The 21004-nt window shown below is 37.8% G+C and overlaps 1 protein-coding gene across 1 annotated transcript in view; it reads right to left on the reverse strand.

Moving 5' to 3' along the window:
* Positions 1–15994, reverse strand: part of STUM (stum, mechanosensory transduction mediator homolog) — a 43409-nt gene extending 27415 nt beyond the window's left edge. The window contains exon 1 of the mRNA XM_081945595.1: positions 15573–15994. Within this exon, the coding sequence (XP_081801721.1) occupies positions 15573–15792 (220 nt within the window). The 5' untranslated portion in view covers positions 15793–15994. The remainder of the gene's footprint in view (positions 1–15572) is intronic.
* Positions 15995–21004: the final 5010 nt, after the last annotated feature.

The raw sequence follows: 21004 nt of genomic DNA on the forward strand, positions 1-21004 counted from the left end.
ACAAGAGAATGTTGTTTACTTCCACCTTTTAGTCTTTATTTTGGCTTATATTGAGATGAGGTGGGGTACAGTGAACAGTGGTGGGATTCACTTACGTTCGCTACTGGTTTGCAAATGTGAGCGTGCTCGCATGCGCAAAAGATTGTGTATTACATTGGGGCAGGGGGGGCGGAACCTCCAGCAGCCACCACTACCGGTTCACCTGAACCGGTAAGAACCAATTGCATACCAGGGTGAGGTATGGATCTGAGGGTAAGGTATGGATTTGCCAATGTATTATTTACAATCATTATTGAAATATTAATGATTTTAAAAAACCCTAACATGGAGCATTGATGTCTTTTTGAAGCAATCATTTGGTGTAATATTGAAGTTTTTCTCTTTCTGTGTACCTTGGCAGAATGCATGTAAAGTCAAATCTCAATCTTGTCTAATCATCAATGATTTTTATTTTGAATCTTTGGGAACAGAAGCTAAAAATGCTGCAGAAAATATATGGGGTTTTATCTCCCCACTCACAAAGAATCACAAACTTGGAACGGATCCCTCAAATAAATGTCAAATCTTACTAAAACACCTTCTTTGTTTCATCAGAATTCCTGCCTTATGTCCAGAAATAAATACAGGATGGTTAAAACCCTACTTACAAACAATCATCTCTAAGCCTGTGGTTGCTTCAGATAAGTGTGTGCATAACATAACTGAAGCCTTTCTTTTTTTCTGTGTTATAAACAACTAATACTTATTCTGCAGAGGCTGCGACATTAGAGCAGTGGTGGGATTCAATTTTTTTTGTACTACCGGTTCTGTGGGCGTGGTGTGACTTTGTGGGTGTGGCATGAGAAGGATACTGCAAAATACCTATTCCCTCCCCACTCCTGGGGGAAAGTTACTGCAAAATCCTCATTCCCTCCCCACCCCACTAACCTGTTTTCCAGCTCCCTTCTCCTGTTCAGGGCAACAAAAGAAGATCAGCTGGGAGGCAGCAGGGTTGGGACCAGCCTATTTGCCGATTCTCCGAACTACTCAAAATTTCCGCTACCTGTTCTCCAGAACCTGTCAGAGCTGGTTGAATACCACTTTTGCATTAGAGGTAGTCCTCAATTTACAACAGTTTAGTGACCATTCAAAGTTACAACAGGATTGAAAAAAGTGACTTATAACTCTTTTTCACACTTACAACCATTGCAGCATTCCCATGGTTGTGTAATTAAAATTCAGATGCTTGGCAACTGACTCATGTTTATGACAGTTGCAGCATCTTGGGGTCACAAGATCTCCTTCTGCAACTTCTGACAAGCAAAGTCAATGGGGAAGCTGTATTCACTTAACAATTGTGTTAGTAACTTGACAATTGCAGTGATTCATTTAACAACTACGGCAAGAAAAATGGGGCAAAATTCACTTAACAAATGTCTTACTTAGCAACAGAAATTTTGGGCTGAATTGTAGTCATAAGTCAAGGGTAACCTGAATCTGCCACAGTCCTTAAAAGCACACAATCCAGCATGGGCTTTTAGTAAAGCTGACACTAAATTGGCATTTCTTGCTAAAATTAAGCAGTACATATTTCAAGCCTGTGGGATAATTACAATTCAATGATGTTTCCTAATTTGGTCCCTCTATTATCTTTATTAAAGATAATAAAGAATTATCTTTATTACCCTCAAAAACAAGGGGAAATTTTTATTTTCCACAATTATCAACCAAATCACTAGAACATTAAATCTGCATTTTCCAGAACTACTTATAATGCTTTATTTTCATAGGGATATTAAAAGTGTGTTGTTTAATGTAGTTCTTTCAAAGCCGGATTTAAGAATTGTTTGCTAAGAACCAAATCTGAAAACTAATATAGGAAAAAATGAACTAATGTAAATTTTACATAAATAGTGAAACCTAGAGTTATTATCTCATTATATTCTTATCTATTACTATTGAGCTTACTATTTCTCCTGTGATTTATAAAGAAGGGAATAACATAATAGCATACATATATGCAAATTTGGGAAACCTATCACTTGTTTTCTCAATCTGCAGATACAACTTTTAAAATTTATGTTGGCCAATTTAAAATCACTTGAGAAAGTTGGCTTTTTATCTGTACATATATTTCTTTTCATCTTACTAGACAAATTTGTCAAATGTATGAAATAGAAACAAGCCCAAAAACCCATCAAAAGAAACTACTCCCAGAAGCATCATCTCCAGTATTTGAAAATGAACGATTAAAATTTATATTTTAAAAAATTCATATAGAGTCTTTTCCCTTACTTGATCTCTGAATCTAATTCCCTTTAGCTGTAGAAGTAAGAAACTAAACTAAGACCCTTTTCAAGCTGCATATAAGCTTCCTCTTCTATACCTCTTCTACAAAGAATAACATTATTCCTTCAAATTATGTTCTGCTTTCAGGAACCATTCTTTAAGATCCTTCAACACCTGCAACAATCATTTCTGAAAGTCAGGAACATTCCTAAAAAGAAACTCCTTTCTTTGCATAATATTGGCAGTTAGTGACATAACTGACCTTCATTTCTCCGTAGATTTTCAACAACTGTATAATTCTGTATATTATTCACTGTTGCTTCAACAATATATCAGTTTTGGTTATGAAAAAGTGGTTGTGTAAATAAGTTGTCAATGAAATAATTATTTCTTCTCCAAGTCTTAAGTTTTAATGATCATTATTTAGAAATGTTTTCAGCTCCAGAAAATCTTTGACAATTTCTTTCACCATACTACCTTTTTATTTAACCGTTCTCAACAACACACACACACACACACCACATTCCCAATTGCTCCACTCTTCTGTGCAGCTTTTCACAATATTGGCAATCATTCACAAGCTTTAGATGCACAATGTTGCTAGGGAACAAATCCCAACTGTGCCTTTAAACACAGGATTTTAAAAACAAACTTGTCAGGAAAATATTGCTTTTCCATCCATTAAATTGTTCTCTGAGTGAATATGTGTGCACAGTACCTTCATTTATATTTTGCTCTTATTCTACCCAGTGTTCAGGCTTCATAGCTCTTTTTGAAGTCCTGTCACAGCACAAAGACATTATACCCAAAGAAAAGAAATCACTCCAACATCATATGGCTCATCTGTACAGGTGAATGAGAGGAAGGATGAATTAATGACTTAAAAGCATCTTTGCTCTTGATTGCCCATCTTTTCTCCCCTTTTCAGAGATTTTAGAGGCAGAAATCTGGGACAATATTAAAGAATGATGCCTCTTGATCTGCTCTTTTCTAGCCAAATCATTACATTCATACTAAATATGTTTACCAGGAGGTATATTTAATGCTACCATATTGCCTAGGTCAGAGGGTAAACATTTCTTAACGATGTGGAATTTATTAATGTTTTTTAAAGCAATCCAGAATGCGTAATCAAGGGTCAATATCTGACAGGCCCCCTCATTACATGTCTTAAGACCTGGCTTCTGGTTGTTTTTTTTTTATCCTTTTTCATTCATCAATTTATATATTGGGTTACTTTTTACGATATATGGTTACTTTTTAAAAATGTTTATTTTTGTTGTACAATGTCCAGAGTCACATTGTTGAGGTGCACATGAGAGAGATTCTGCAAACCATAATTTGAGAAACCCTGCCTAGATAATAAGCCCAGCCTTCTGAATATTGCAGGGAACTGTAACTTTGTCTTGTCATTGTCAGATCAATTTCTGACCATGGTTCAGAAATTGGTTTCTTTGAAACTGGTTCCTTGGAAACTTTCTGAAGTCCTCCATCTTGAAGAAAGATAGACTTTCTTAGATTGGTCTGCAATAGATGCATGATGGACCCAACTGGTTTTCAGATGGTATTTGGAACTTTTCCTGAGTCTTTGGAGGACAGTTCACCAGAAACCATAGTTGCTTCCACAAATGGGGAAGTGTCAGTTGTGTTATATAGGACTGCATATGAACAGTGGCTAATCATATTGAGCCCCTTGGTTTTCTAATGACTCAAGGGAAATAGAGTAGCCAGAAGAGATGCTTAGATTACTCCTAGAGAAAGATGAAAAATAAATCCGTTTAAACATGACTGCGCCCACATTACAGTCTATATAGTAATGAGGATTGCAGCATATAATTATTTTGCTATGATTATCAATGTCCAATTACCCTTTTGCAAGCAACCCAGAGTCTCATGGAGATTAAAGGATAAGATGAATATATGATAAGAGTTGCTATCATGAATACATTAGACATCTGATGGATAAAATCATTCAGATTCAATGGTCAGGTAGGTCTATATTCTATAGTCGTGACTGTTGAGAAAGTAGACATAGGTCCTTGAGGATGTTACTGTTGTCAACTTAAGCCCTTGCCCCTCCTAGTTGGTTAAGGCCTCCTAGGTGGTGACAAATGGCTGGGCTGAAACAGTGATGCATTTATTCTGAGTAGACTATCCGATCTACCTTGAATAAGGCAATGATACATTCCATCCTCATGAAGCCATCACTGGAACTGACAGTGTGGGATAATTTAGAACCAATTTCCAACTTTCCATTTTGTGTGCAACATTAAGGATAAGGTGGAGCCTGGAGAAAGCTGATTATTTGAAGCTGTTTTGGTCAAGCCTTCAGCCTGAATTTAGCTCTGGTTGTACTTATTCGGCAGGACCAGAATAGGGGTGTCATGACAGTCCTGGTTCTGCTTGATATTTCAGAAGCATTCCTTTCTAAAAAGGGAGGCAGGATAAAAATAAAATCAAAGCATCCTTCTAGAATCTAGACCTTCGTTGAGAGTTAGGAACAGGGAGCACTGTACTATAGTGATTCTCTTTCTGGAGCTGATTTCAGTTGGTGTTGATAGGGAGTGATATAATGCAAAGTTCTTGCAATATAGAATTCCACAGAGCTTGACACTTTCCTTATGTACTCCAATTCAACATCTACATGAAGCAAGTGGGTGAGGTCACCCATTGCCATGAGTGTTAAGCATCACCAATATGCAAATGGTACTGAGTTTTAAATCTTGAGCCCTGGTTGGGCAGGGAATGCCATGGAGATCCTGTCCTGATACCTGGAGGCTGTGAAGTTTTTGGGGAAAGAAATGAGCTTGAGTTCAACTGAAGCTGCACTGATTACTAATGGGCTTTCAGATGCAATTTATGGCTTAGAATTTGAGTACGTATAGGACTGACTTTCCCCTGGCAGTAAGATTTGCTAGAGTTGGCTCACTCTGGGTCACAGCTATAAAGCATTGGCATTTTGTGGACATTAGGAGATGTATCTTCTCAGTAGCTACATTTTTCCTGTGGTACAGTATTTGCCCTGAAGTTCATATAAATACCTACTCTGGATTTTTATGTAAAGCTGTAAAAATGTGGCTTCCAGCAGTCTCTGGGGCAGGATGGGATGATATGCTGCATGTATGGACATGCATGATTGCTCATGTTATTGTTTCAGTGCATGCTTATATAATAGCCAATCAAATAAGACACAATTTATATATTTGGCACAGATATTTTTTATCTTTTTAATTCTTAGCTGTGCAATTATAATGGACTGTCAGAATAACCTTGAGAGAGAGGAGGGAGGGCCACAGCCTAGATCAGGGGTGTTAAACTCGCAGACCATGTGCCAGATGCATCACATACTGGCCACGGCCACCCCCATTTTAGTGAAGGGGGAAAAGTCACAATACATGATATGACGACAAAGTGACGCTGCGAGTTTGACACCCCTAGCCTAGACAATGATCTGATAAGATAAATCTGAGTACAAAAGTGGAGGTGGATAAAGTATCTCAGAGTTGACCCTCCCTTATTCATTTGAACGTAAAGACAGAGGAAAGGAGAAGCGCAAGATTCTGTAACTGAAACTATAGTAAAGGTAGTATTCGTATTTATGGTTTTGGTTTCTCAGTTTGGGTTATCTTGAAGTTCTGACAGCAGCTGATTTAACCAATATCTTGCCCAAATTAATTTGAAATCTGAAATGTCCCTTCTCCACTCTGTTTATTAGCAGCTTGCTAAATTGATACTGTGTTAGCAGAACTATAAAAAGATCCTGCTTGGCTTCTCTCTTGTTAGTTCTTTTTAAGCAAACTCAGCTTCTTACAAAGTCTACCTTGGGTAGAGAGCCCAATCACCTTTTCTCATACTTACGAAAAACTTGTGCAAGACACTGGTAGCATAGGAGGTGGGGAGCGTTTTCAATGAAACTGATTGAAAATTTCATGTATCAGTTGATTCCAGGTAGCAGTTGATTCCATCTCTTTCTGTGTATTGGATGAACTGTGAAGATTTTTTTCAGCTTTTAGTTTTAGGAAAATGTATTGTGTGTAAATTATTCTATTTTGGTCTCATTTTACAGTATTGGCATTTGATTTTGGCATTTGAGCTATTCATTATATTGAACAGTATGCTACTTTGAAGGAATATTTTGGGTCAAAAAACAATGTAAAATTACCCCAATAAAATGCATCAATATAAAATCAAAAATGATAGCATTATCTCTTTAATATCAAAATTACTCATTTGTTTTCTTCAATTTTATATAATTTCCAGAATGTCAGATAGGAGCAGACATAGACACCACAAAAATGTGTTTATGAAAATGAAATTGTCATGGCAACAAGGATGAACTCAGAAATATTTTAAAAATAGCAAATTAACAGGAACCATTTATGCAAAATATTTTTTTTTACAAATACACTTAAACACTTTTTCCCTATATGCAGAAAATAAAGGACAGCCACATTGTAAATTTAAATTATTTTAAAAATCATTTAAGATCAATTCAAGGCATGTGATTCTATTGGATCAATAAATAATTTCTTATACTCATTTTAAAGAATTTTATGCTGTTACGCATAGTATCTTGGACAATTATTGCAACTTTCAACCTAGAGCTGCAATTCACAATTATTGTTATATTTTGTTTGTAAACTTCCAAGAAAACCTCTTTATTTTTTACAGCTATAAAATATTGTTGAACTGTCAGGTGCAAGGAACAAGGATGACTCAGGCAGCTGGTCAGAATGGTGTGTTTATTGCTACTTGCCTATTAACAGGAATCTTGCCAGATTCATGCACTGACTAGAGAAACTACTACGTAAACACTACAAACTTTAGGGAGGGTATGCTTTCCTTCGCTCCCCCAGCAATTCCAGGCTAGTCAGACTCCTAACTTATCCCCTCACTTCAGCTCCAGATTCCACCACAGGACTCATTTATCAGATTCAGTTGAAATGTAATTTATACTTGTTACTTTTAAATAATCATTAATGACTGTAATAGTTATCATAAACATAGAGGTTTTTTATGCAAATAAATTATTCATGAGGGATTTTAACACCATTACGAATACAATTTTGCAACTACTAATTACATGCCATCTATTACCAGCTTGAAAAAAAATCCTCTACTTCTAGTAAGAGTTGCATTGCAGTACATATTTTGTAATCAACAGATAAAAATTGTACAAATGATTTGCAGAACTAAGCTCAAGATATATTTTTAATAAAGCTATCATACCAGAATTTTTAATTAGCAACTTAAAAATTCTTGGTAGAAGGATAAAAATATTCACATTCATATAAATATTTTGAACCATATTAGCAAAAGATTATTTTTGAAGACAGGTTTGATCAGTCTAATAAAAACACAGGTAGGAAGCCCGATTCACTGCTCTCTTGGTATGATGACGGGTTAATATTAACATCTGAACTCCAAACAAATTAATCCAAATCTCAGAAATGCCTACATAAATTTCACACATGATGAGGATGGCTGTTAATTAAAAATTTCTAACAGCTTCTATAAAATTGAGAGAAGCATTCCAACAGTGTAAATGAGACATTTACTATTCATGAAAAAAATGACTTCAAAAACTGAACTAATTCATCATTTGTGTTAATAATAATTTGTTGAACAAGATGGTTTGGTTTGGTTCACCAATCACATTAAGTTAAAGGATTGTTCCATACAGCAGCTTAAGGCTGCTTATCTCTCCTGCAGAAACTCACTGGAAATGAAACTGGCTTAAGAAATTGCTATCTGGATTTTAATCTTTTTAGCTCTGGCAACCATGATTATTTATGTATTTACACGTAAAGACTGGCAAATTCAAAAACTCTGGCTAGGAGCTTTATTTGGACAATGATTACCAAGACCACTGCTTCTTTACTCCTCATATCCATGCTAGGGAAATTCCTACTGCTCCTTTCTATAGTTAAGTCTTTGAGGACATGTAGTTTCCATTGATGGATCTTTTAAGTGAGGCATCCCTCAATTAATTTCCTCTTGCATTTGGTACTTTGAACTTGTTAGTCCCATCCAATGCATCTGCCAGTGAACTGGTAATGTTTTTCCTGTTGGGCTATATAATGATATGTGAGAAAGACCTGGGGAGATTGGGCTAAGATACGCAACCAAGACAGCAGTTAGATAAGAGATAGCACAGTCACAACTGGACAGTGGGTGGGCCCAGAGACTCAGAAGAGACCTTCTCCACTTTCTTGTGTTGTAAATGAAATGGGGGAGAGAATTGAAACCAGTTGAAAGATTTTGTCAATATAGCTTTACAATAAAGTAGAAGTAGCTCACCTGATCACAATTCTTAGCTGGTTTATCCCATGAAATCAACATCAATTTTGCAAGTTTCCTACTATCTTCAAAGAAAGGAATTTCAGGAATGGCTGTGGTTTCCCAAGGAACTCCACTATCTGCTGAGCATCTGGCAGTAGCATTCTTGAAACACCAGCAGCAAGCGTATGGCACAGATGATCAATTTGTAGAATGCCATAACAACAACTAACCCAACAGCTGGGAAAGAATTTGCCCCAACATATAGCAGCACAACTTGGGGCTCAGCCAATGATCCTGCATTCCCATGAGTGAATAGTGCGGGTGAATGAGAGAAAATGTTTTCAATAGGTATGCAAAATATGAACTAAGACTTTGAGGTTGCTTATCTCTTTTATAATTGTACTATGGCTTAATGTTATCACCATCCCTGAAATACAAAGATTTTAGGAGCAGCTCTCAAATCCTGGCATCATTTTTACTTGATTCCAAATTCACTTCCCTCCACCTCTTATTTGAGGCCTGCAAAGTAGTGGATAAAGAAAATCAATTTTATATAGGTTGCAACAACTCAAAATAATTTTCTCTCTTTGTTAAGTTGTAATATTGATATTAAGTTCTACTGAAAAAAGAGTTGCTAGGCCAATTGACTAAAGCAAAGTAAAGCTATGGGTGGGCTTACCTCCAATTATTTTCCTATGGTTTTTGCTGCTAAAATTCTTATTATGGGCCAAGATCCCTGCAGTTTCAGCCTGATCTATTGTTATGCTGCAGGCCATCTATGCATACTGAATATTGGTTGCCAATTGGTTTCTGAGTGCAATTCAAAGTGCTGTTGATAATTTTAAAAGACTTACGTATCTTGACTCCCACCTATAATTGTGGTTCAGCTGTTATACACAGTCTTCCCCCTTCCCACCTTACTAGATTGGCTACTTCCCCTACTGAGCTTTCACAATACAGTTAAAATTATCTTATTCCATTGGACATATGTCTTTAAAAATGCTGGGTGGCCTTATTATAAAACCCATCAAGAATGTTAAAACATATCTACCATTGCCTTAGAACCTTTGGCCCGTTTCTATAGGTGTTTAAGGTTTAGCTGAAATTAAATACAAGTTGTAATTACATGCTGATAACACTTCGGTCTAATCAACAACTTTTAAGCTTCTCTACCCAAGTATATTTTCTGGACATACAATAAATTGGAATAAAACTAATCACCAATTGCATAATAATCTCTGCCCTTTAAGGAAAAATGGATCAGGATATAGACATTATAAGAAATATTTTGTTAATATGTACATAATTTATTAATATAAGCTATACTAACAATATTAAAACCTGTCAGCATTTCCCCTTTCTTCCCTCAGAGACTGAAGTGGAAGCAATCATATGTTCCTATTTTCCAGTGCTAAATTAATGTTTTAGTAACAATAACTCTGCCTGGAGTACTCTTTGTGTGATTTGGGGGGGGGATTATAAAGATTTAATAAATAAAATAAAAATGAAACAGTTATTGCATACTTTCTTCCAAGATTATCTTTGTGTTACTCTATAACACGATTTACCATATTTTTCATAGTATAAAACACACCTTTTTTCCTCAAAAAAGAGGCTGAAAATCTGGGTACATCTTATATATTGAATACATACTTTTTTGCCTCTCAAAGCCCCACGCCCTACACCAAAACACCAAAATGGCCATGCATAGTCTTATGGAGGCTTTCAGAGAGTTTCTGGGGGCTGGGGAGGGCAGAAATGAGCAAAAAATGGGCAGTCCCCCCCCCCAGCCCCCAGCAGCACTCTATAACCCTCCATAAGGCTATGCATTCAATTTTTTGACCAAAAAAACGGCCCCGTTTTCGTGAAAAATGGGTCATTTTTTGCTCATTTTTGCCCACCCCCACCCCCGAGGAGCACTTGGCAAGCTCCCCCAAGGCTATTCATGCCTTTTTTTAAAAAAAACGGGCCCGTTCTCACGAAAAACAAGCCATTTTGGGGAAGTTTGCAGAGTACAAAAACTTTTTTTTCCTTTCGGAAAGCTCTTTAACTGATTGATGAGAATTACATTGATCAAGTGCTGTGCCAGCAGAAAGAAAGTCTTAGGTGCTGCAAATTGTCAGCTACTTCCTTCTCCAGCACATGGATAAATACACCTGGAAACATCTACCTACCTACTCTCTCTCTCTCTCCCTAACTACCTACTGTATTTCTCTCTCTCTCTCTCTCCCTCTATCTACCTACCTACCTACTCTCTCTCTCCCTATCTACTGTATTTCTCTCTTTCTCTCTATCCCTCTATCTACCAACCTACCTACTTTCTCTCTCTTCCTACCTGCTGTATTTCTCTCTCTATGTCTCTCAGTTTCTCTCTCCCTACCTACCTACTGTATTTCTCTCTCTCTATTTCTCTCTCTCTATCCCTCTACCTACCAACCTACCTATCTCTCTCTCTTCCTACCTACTGTATTTCTCTCTATATCTCTCTCTATTTCTCTCTCTCCCTACCTACCCACTGTATTTTTCTCTCTCTATCCCTCTACCTACCAACCTACCTACTCTATCTCCCCCCCACCTACCTACTGTATTTTTCTCTCTCTATTTCTCCCTCTCTCTATCCCTTTACCTACCAACCTACTTACTCTCTCCCTCCCTTACTGTATTTCTCTCTATTTCTCTCTATCACTCTACCTACCTACTTACCTACACTCTCTCTCCCCCCTACCTACCTACTGTATTTCTCTCTCTCCATTTCTCCCTCTCTCTATCCCTTTATCTACCTACCTACCTAACTACCATCTCTCTTATCCTACCTACCTACTGTATTTCTCTCTCTTCCTTTCCCTCTCTATCCCTCCATCTACCTACCTACTTTTCTTTTTAATTTGCCTCTTCAAAACCTCAGTGCGTCTTATACTCCGGTGCGTCTTATACTCCAAAAATACGGTATTTGTTTGGGATCTCTTCAATAGTTGGGATAATAATTCCAAGAAAAATATTTTTGTTAGCTGTGGATACCGTAAATTACATTAGTAATATCAGTGGTAACAATAATTGAAAATACCTCCGAATATATGGGAAATAATAAATCTTGTGAAAATGAATTTTGTTTCAACACTTAGTTCAATAGATTTTTAAAAGAATATGTTAATTCCACCTACTGTAGATATTTTACACAAATTAATCAACAATTGATGAATTTTTAATAAAAGAAATCAGGATGAAAGAACCCACAATTATCTGTTTTTTACTGCCATTCCCAACTAAAAATAGTGGGTTTAATTTTCCAGATTTTCAGTTATACCATTAGGCATATACACTAACTTCTGACTTTCTGAATGTAAATTATTTTGAATATGAACCTCTATGGGTACAACTAGAAAATTATTATTTGGCTTCTCTGAAATTCTGACAGGCATTCAGCTGTAATTTGCTTGGAAATTAGCTGCATTGAAAACAACAGAAACATATTCCTGGGAATCAGATTTAAATCTGAGAAATTGACTGTCTGAAATAATTCCTAGCTAAAGATAGTGCATAAAAAGTTTTCTTCAAAAAAATGTAACACCTTTAATTAGCTTATCACTGCTACTACTTTTAAGACTTTGAGAATGCTATAAAAAGAATACAACCTACCTACAATTGCTGAATGGCAATATTTATTTTCCCAATCTGGATGCTTTGATGCTCTGAATTTTTAAAACTTTGGTTGGTTAGTGCCTTTTCAGTTTCATATTGGAAATGTGAGCATCTTTAATATTTCTGCATAAATATGACCTAAAATCTTATCAGTTCTCCATACAAATCCTAAAACTAAATAAAGAGAGCAGTTAATCAAATGAGTCAAAAAACATTATACTTGCCCATTGATTTATTGAAGAAAATGATCCAAAGCTATATATTTATGTATAGCAAAAGGATGTGAACCTCTCTAGGATCATTGATTCATTTGAAGGAGAAATTACAGTCAGGTGTATCATTGTACCTATTGCAGAATCTGATAATCAAGTCTGTGTGTGATGTCATGCCTTATAAATAGTCCTTTCATTTGGTAACCATTCAAAATTATGATGGTGCTGAATTAAGGGACTTAGGAGCTCTGCCTTAATTTACAGTCGCCGAAGTACCCCTGTGGTCACATGAACAAAATTCAGGTGCTCCTGAATTCACCTACTCTTACAATCAATTATAAGCGTGATGCAGCAGCTCCCCTGCCTATCTTCCTTCCACATCCCTTCCTGCCAGGTCCCTGCAGGCTTTGAGCCTGCTTCTCAGCCTTCTGGGTCTCACATCCTCTGCCCCAATCTCCATCACAGCTCGGTGGCTTACGTTTTCTATAGATGTCATTTGGGAAATAGCCTCTCTGCCACATAGTCTTCCTACATGGAGGCAGTGTGGCACTGTCCCAGAAGTGGGCACTATTTTGGAAGCAGCTGCAATGAATTGTGGCCACTCTGAAATAGCACCTCCTTCCAGGATGCTTCCAAATAGTCTCTATACTATATGGAGAGGCAGAGGGGAAGATCAGTCAGCTCTCCTTCTTAAACGCAGAGCCTTAACTGGTGGATTTGGTAGCTTGGGGCACAAGCTTAGATTTGAATAGCATGGTTTTCTATGATACAATTATGATACAAGGGGAAAGGGGATTCCCCGGCAGGTAAGACAAGGTAGTTCTCATTTATGGAAAAGAGTCTGTAATGCAACTCCAGAGGAAACACTACAAAATATTCTTCACAGTAATTCCTTTGGAATATATGCCATACATCATGGGGATATATGAAGGTAGTCTTAAATTGCACCAACACCTTATCAAGAAGGAACTCAAAATCTAGGAAACTCATTTATGCTGATTGGCATGTCATAAAGGTAAAACTTAATTAAAATATAACAACTATTCAAATGAATTATTATCAACAATGTGCTGGTGTAATATCACACCATGAAAAAGAACGTCTAGAGCCAATTCCATGGCAATATCCTTTGGCTTTTAAGGTATTTACAATATGATTAACAGCATGCTATTTTAACAATGTCAGCATATGTAAAGTTTTTAGCTCACTCAGTGCTGCTCAAGGACACATTACCCAGTTATTTTGTACTCAAGAATTTTGCCAGCCACACAGAGTTGCTAGTATTCTCCATAGTATTTCTTCATAATAAAGAAGACATTATCACAATTTCTTGTCTGGTTTTTTTATTTTTTGTTTTTGCAAATAGCCTCTAGTTCTATGATTCTATCCTGGCTATATTAACATTACAAGTTTAAATAATTGGAAAACTTAACATTTCTCAAAGGAAAGGCAATACAAAGAGAAATTTCGCTCATGAATAGTCAATATAGCTAGAAGAAGAAAATCACTCATCTTTTTGACAGGTTGTCATATCAGATACAGCAAGGAGAAATACAACAGATGGGATTTTTGCTTCTCTGAATCTTCATATCAAGAGGTATAATTCAGCTATGAGATGACATGAATTTTTTTCCAGTAATCTTATCTCTGATATAACTGACTTCTGATTCTGGATGTTGACTTTTTTCTCTCTAAATATTCCAATTACTCTCTTTCCAATTGAGATGGACCTGTTTCATCATTTGAAAGAGTTTTGTATTCCCTTTAAATGGAAATTTTGTAAAGAATTGAGGCTTCTATTGAAGAGAACTTGGTGTTCAAAAGGAAAAGCCAATAATCTAATGCAAAAATGTTTTGCCTCGTGGTTACAGATCAACCTCAGCAACTTTAAAAGAAAAGGTATATATTATATTATATATGTTCTTGCAATTAAAGCAAAATATGCTTACACTTCTTTCCCCACCTGTAGTTGTTCATGTCCTAACAAGAATGCTAGAACTTGAGTGAGCAAAAGGCATTGTTCGGCTTTTATTTGAATTAATTATTCAAATAAATAATTAGGATTATTTATTCTGAGAAATAAATAGAATTAATTATTCTGAGAACAGGCTTCTCCTGGCTCCATTCTAAAGCATCACAATGAATTCAGGATAAACAACGCCAAAATCAGTTTACAAAATTCAAAACCCCAGTACTTGGCAACAGTTACTAACTTAAATGAGTACTATTTTTAACAGCAGTGGAAAGAAATTCACACAGGATAAAAATGATTATAGTCCTTAGCTCCAGAACGTTGGATAATCAAATGGAATACAGCTCTACCAACATCAATTAAAAATGCTTTTAGGCTCTGCTTGTATATTTGGTCAACTGCCAAAGAAAAAGACAGTCTGTATACACTATATAGTGTATACAGTCGACTGTCTACACCAGGGGTGTCCAAACTTGGCAACTTTAAGACTTGTGGACTTCAACTCCCAGAATTCCCCAGCTGGCTGGGGAATTCTGGGAGTTGAAGTCCACAAGTCTTAAAGTTGCCAAGTTTGGACACCCCTGGTCTACACTATATAGTGTATACAGTCCAGGACTGTCTTTTTCTTTCTCCTATAAGAAATCCTGCAGGCTCGCCCCTCTATTCCCTTCAGTGAAACTACTATAGAGAACAATTATTACAGGCGACAAACGTGTTGTGCGGACTTTCCTCTTCTCCATGCACTAGCCCAGAGGTCTTCAAACTTGACAACTTTAAGACTTGTGGACTTGAACTGTCCACAAGTCTTAAAGTTGCCAAGTTTGAAGACCTCTGCACTAGCCTGACAGGAAGCTTGACTCGTTTGCAAGTGAACGCTTATAACAGACCCACTTTCCCACCTCTCAAATAACCGCGATAAGCGGCGGAATCAAGTAGCTGCCAAGGCGTCTGCCTAAGTGGCAACTCCCCGCTAGCCCAAAACGTAAAGGAAGAGACCGAAGGACGAAGTATCCCGCCCAGCAGCCTCGCCAGGCTACACCTTCGCACCTGGGCGGCTAAGTTGCGCCTCGCTTACGGAGGAATTCCGCGGGTTTGGGGCACGTCCCGGTTCCCGCCTAGTGTTTCTTTTTTCCCTGCAGGTGGAGAGCCGCGAGCGCCGACTGGCGGGCGCTCAATTTTGAAGGGCAGGGGCGGCTTACCTAGTCCAGGTACGAAGGTGTTGAGGAACAAGCACAGGACGGCTACAGGGAACGGCATGTAGGGGATGGCGGCACGCAAGGGTCCCTTCTTCTCGCGTACTTGCACGACCACGCCGCCGGAGGAGGAGGAGGCGGCAGTAGCCGCGGCGGCATTATTTCCTCGCGCGGCACCGCCAGCAGTCGGCCCGGCAGCGTCCCCTTCTTTGGGGCCATGGTCCATGGTTGCCCGCTTCAGCCGGAGCAGCGAGGGAGCGCCTGAGTAGCTGCGCCCCAGAGCGTCTCCGCTCGAGTGAGGCTCTGACCGGGAGTCGGCGTCTGCCTAAGGATAAGGAGGCGCCTGAGCTCAAGTGGAGGGATCTCAAGGCGAGACGCGCCCAAGCGCCCGACTACGCCGCTTGGAGAGACCGCGCTGCGCACGCTCTCGCCTCTTGCCTGTCCTCGCCGCGCGCCGCTTCGCCCGCCCGAAGGCGAGTGGTAGATTGATGGCCTCGCTTCTGCCTCTTCTCCTCAGGCCCTGTCTTCGCAGGCTGTCTCTCTCCGAGAGAAGGAACTTGCCTTATTCTCACCTGTTGGGTTCCCCATCCCCTCCAAGTAATTTTTGTAGAAAGTTATGAAGAATCTCTCTTCACCACCACCCCTAATATTCCGAGAGCGCATGGATAGACATGTAGTTTTAATGGGACAACTTATGCGCCCCACACATACACCTGTGCACATCCACACACACACATACACCCCACACACGCAACTCTTAAGTGCTTTGTCCTGATACTGTTATGTCGTCTGAACGTGAAACAGAAGACCACTCTGTCTCTGCAGAAAAGAATTTCTCCTGTTACCTTGTGGCCTTTTTTTTTTCTTTTCAGATTGTAAACGGAAGCTCTGACCTGATGGAGCCACTGAGTGCTCATCACTTGGTACAGGTAGTTCTCGACTTACAAGAATTCATGTAGTGACCATTCAAAGTTACAACAGCACTGAGAAAAAAGTGACTTATGTCCATTTTTCACACTTATGACCGTTACAGCATCCCCATGGTCAGAGGATCAAAATTCAGACCTTTGATAAATGGTTCGGGGGGGGGGGGAGGGGGTGTCGTGTGATCTGCTTTTGCAAACTTCTGACAGGGAAGCCAGCTTCATTTAATAACCATGTTACTAACTTAACAGCTGCAATGGATCACATAATAACTGGCAAGAAAGGTCCTTAAATGGGGCAGATCTCACCAAAGTCTCACTGAACAACATACATTTTGAGCTGATCGTAACTCAAGGACTACGTGTATTTGTTTAGTTTAGGTGCTTGAACTGACTGGAGGCTTTTGCAATGGCAAAATTCAGAAGTGTAGTGTAAGTATTGTCTTCCTATAAATTAAGATTAGAAGCAAAGCACCAAAATACTTGTTTTGATGTAGTTCTGATGCATTTTCTAGTGCACATTAAAGTATACTTTTCTTAGTTTCCGTTCACCTCTCCATTTTCATATTTTTCTTGATTGACTCTCCTTTAGTTTTTCATTTACTTGCATGTAAACTACAAGGTGTCTCTCATGATTGTTTAATTTAGGCTTGATTTTTACATCTACCAAGGAAGTTTGTAACCATATTCACTGCCATATGATATGAGGATCTGTTCGTTTTTCACTATGGATCCTCAATCCAGAATCATATTCTCATCTCAGCTGTGGCTTTCCTTTGCCTTGAGATTGAGATGTCATTTCTAATACTATGACCTTGACAACTGTCTGAAGCAGCTCAACTGATATCTTAGTTCTTCCCTTAACCTTTGTCCTGACTATCAAGACAATGGGACCAGTTTTATTGTCTTCCAAGTTTAAGAAAAAATACATACCGGTAGATCAGTTCCATAGAGAACACCATAGAGAAAAGAGGCATCTAGTGGAAACAATAAATTAGTGAAGCATTGTGCATGCTTCCAATAGGGATTTGTGTTGGGAACCAGTGTTTCCCAATCTTGCCAATTTTAAGACGTGGACTTCCCTAGTTCCCTAGTTGTAGAGTCGAAGTCCACACATCTTAAAACATGCTGTCTGGGGAATTCTGCAAATTGGAGTCCACACATATTAAAGTTGCCAAGTCTGAAAAATACTGTGTTAGAGAATGCAACCCATTGGTTTGATTCTTCATCTTCTTTCAAATATTAGCAACTTGTGACCTTCAAGTACTGATAGATTGTAACTTAATAATTCCAGGTCTGGCCAAATTTCAACAAATCATCCATTTCCAAAAAGGTCCTCAACAAACTAAGAATCCACAACAATGGACATCTGATACTACCATAGCATTAAAATACAAAATACTATTTTCATGCCAGAATGCTTTTGTCTGGTCAACAGCAAGCTGGCCTTGAGATGGAGACATGACTTCAACAAATGGTCAGTCTTTCTGCTGTAAGAAGCAGGCTGTATTCCAATTAGAACCAATTGGTGTATTAATTATGGGAGAAACTCTGACTAATCCCACATTTTCTTCAGATAAAGGGGATCAGGCTAGGACATGATGTTTTTCTGCTGTAACATCAAAGTTATGCTACAGCTTCCTTTGGAATTAAGTAAACCCCCATTGTGAGCATCTTCTGGAAAGCAAGAAAGACAAGCTATAAGAGAGAGCCTGTGGACTTCTTTCTATTTTGCAAGTTTAAATTGTTTGATTGCATAAAATTGTTGCTGCATTTAGGGTATATTATAGTTAACTATAATGGTAGGGCATTATACTGTTTTGTGTTCTTTGTTAGATTATTTTCCATGAACATGTTAGTGAATACGCTAATGTTTTACTTCTTACTGTAGGTGTGGGTGTTTTGTTGCTTATACTGTCATGCATTTCATGGGCATTTTAACTGTTATAAGCCACAACAAGTCAAAATGAAATTGGTGGCAACTAAATTTGAGTGATTGATAAGTAAATAAATACACTACTATATAAATACATTGTATAATACAAATACTTTGTGTAATAAATACATTGTTCTAACAGTGAGAACAATTAAACAGTGGAATAGCTTGCCTTCAGAAGTTGTGGGTGTGCCATCACTGGAGGTTTTCAAGAAGAGACTGGAAAACCACTTGCCTGGAATGGTATAGGGTCTCCTGCTTGAGCAAGGGATTGGACTAGAAGACCTTTAAGGTCCCTTCCATATAGTATATATAACAATTATATATAGAATATATAACAATTATATAATCAATTATGTATAATTGTAATAAACAATTCCATTTTCATATATACACACATTGAATGAGATCATATACTCTATAGCAATTGAAAAAGAGAGGGGAAATAATAAAACAAAGCAACAATGTGTTTTATTAGTATTACTTGTTTGTTGCATGAAAACTGATTCCAATGCACAGCAATTGAATTAAATATTTGATTTCTGTACAATGAGTGAAAACATACCCCTCCAGTTTCTTATGGCTCTTTGTTCCTTTTTTCTTTCATTGAGTTATGGGCATGTCTTGATACTGTGAGTTGTAAAAACCTTTTAAAAGACGATGAGTAATTGTAATTCATTCTGCAACCTACTGTGTAGAATGTTAATAGAAGTGCCAGTTGCTTGGAATAGCGACAATGCTGGTGATGGGATATGTAAAATAATCAAAGCAAATATTACAAAAAGTCACGAGGGAAAATGTAGACATGTGACATTACAGAATAAAGTTGGCTCTATTTAACTCAAGGCAATTTTTCTTGAATTGTGAATCGATTTAAATTATTTAAAACATTTACATTAAAAAGGTTTGGAAAAATGAGCGATCTATTGTTTTAGTTAATTAATCATTGGAATGTGTATAAATTTGCTTCATTACCACAATAATAAAAATGTAAGAACAAAATAAAAGCATCCAAATTAACAGATAGCATGAAACCTAGTAAGTCCTATCTGAGTTGTAAGTCAAAATAAAGAGCTGGTTTTGGGGGTCTGCCTGAAATCCTGCTATGATGGGTTTAGTGAATATAAATTGAAGCAGTTCCATGCTTCAATTTATATCAATCAGAAGGACACTGTTGAAAATCCCTACCCTCCTGTTTTCCCAAAAATAACTTTTTTACTTTTTAAATGATGACATATCTAGACAATATTGTAAAGCATAAAATTTTACAGTTTAAAGATACATTGCCAGCAAATATATGTTGCAAGGCCACGTTCTTCCCAGTTGTACTATGTATCTGTGAAAGTTGCTTCATCATAAATGCTGATTGAAGAAAAATCAGTTTCCTAGAATGGTGGCACTGGAGATACAGTTTTGAGTAGCCTAGGCAAGAAAATAAAATAGATCAAGTAAAATATATTGAAAGAACTAATGTTGAGTTTAGTGTTTAAATATTTTGGGCATATAATGTCAAAGCTGGAGTATTTGAAAAAGCCTTTGATCCTGGAAAAACCAAAGTCTAGTTGCTATGATTGACACCTGAGCATGAGCTTTCAAGAACCTAAAAAAGTAGTTACTGACAGAAAATTCTAGCAAATCTGTGTCCATCCCAGTCACAAAGAGTCAGAGGTAACCAAAAAAAAACCAGTAACAAAACTTCCACCACTTTGTTGGAATTGAATAATATAAAGGTGTCTCCAGCAATTATTTGGATGCTGATTCACTGAGTTTAGAACATACCCCAATCTAAAGGGAATCAGGATGGGATATAACAGAAGCAAAAAACAGAAAATGAACTCTGCCATCCAGCATAAATAATCAAAATATCATCAAAGAATTACGGTAACTCTCCTAAAGATGCTCATTAAAGGCTAAATATCCAGAAAAAGCCCACCACTCTGGTCAGTTGGTTAAATGCCAAAAAGCAGGGACCATCTCTACCTCCAGAAGTATTCCATAAAATAGGAGACTACCAAGGAGGATGCTTTCCCTCTCACTTTGAACTACGGGAGGCTGTGGAACCAGAAACAGCCCCCATTTCTTCATGGCAGATTCACTTTGGAAAAGACATTGGCTGATGTGTTCTGATGTTGCACAACAAAAGGCTTTAAAGTGAAGGTTAAATCCAATCACTGTTCTGTTAGTTGGTATTAACTTTGCAAGAAGCACAACCAGGCGTTCTAGCTCTATCTTTATGGTGAGGTTACATCAGGGGTGTCCAAACTTGGGAACTTTAAGACTTGTGGACTTCAACTCCCAGAATTCCCCAGCCAGCCATGCTGGCTGGGGAATTCTGGGAGTTGAAGTCCACAAGTCTTAAAGTTCCCAAGTTTGGACACCCCTGGGTTACATTAACAGAAGCTTTCAAGTCGAAAAGTACCTCCCCATCTTTCACTTCATTCTCCTGAAAAATAGGAAGTGTCCCTTCTGCGGCACTTTGCCACCCCTTGTCCTTTGCACTCACATTTCTTTTATCAGACTGTTAACTAAGGTTCTGTCTCCCATGATCATTCCCGCACACCGTTATGGTTGGAATGGGC

The sequence above is a fragment of the Natrix helvetica genome (assembly GCF_964273705.1).
Source record: "Natrix helvetica genome assembly, chromosome: 2".
Classification (NCBI taxonomy): Eukaryota; Metazoa; Chordata; class Lepidosauria; order Squamata; family Natricidae; genus Natrix; species Natrix helvetica.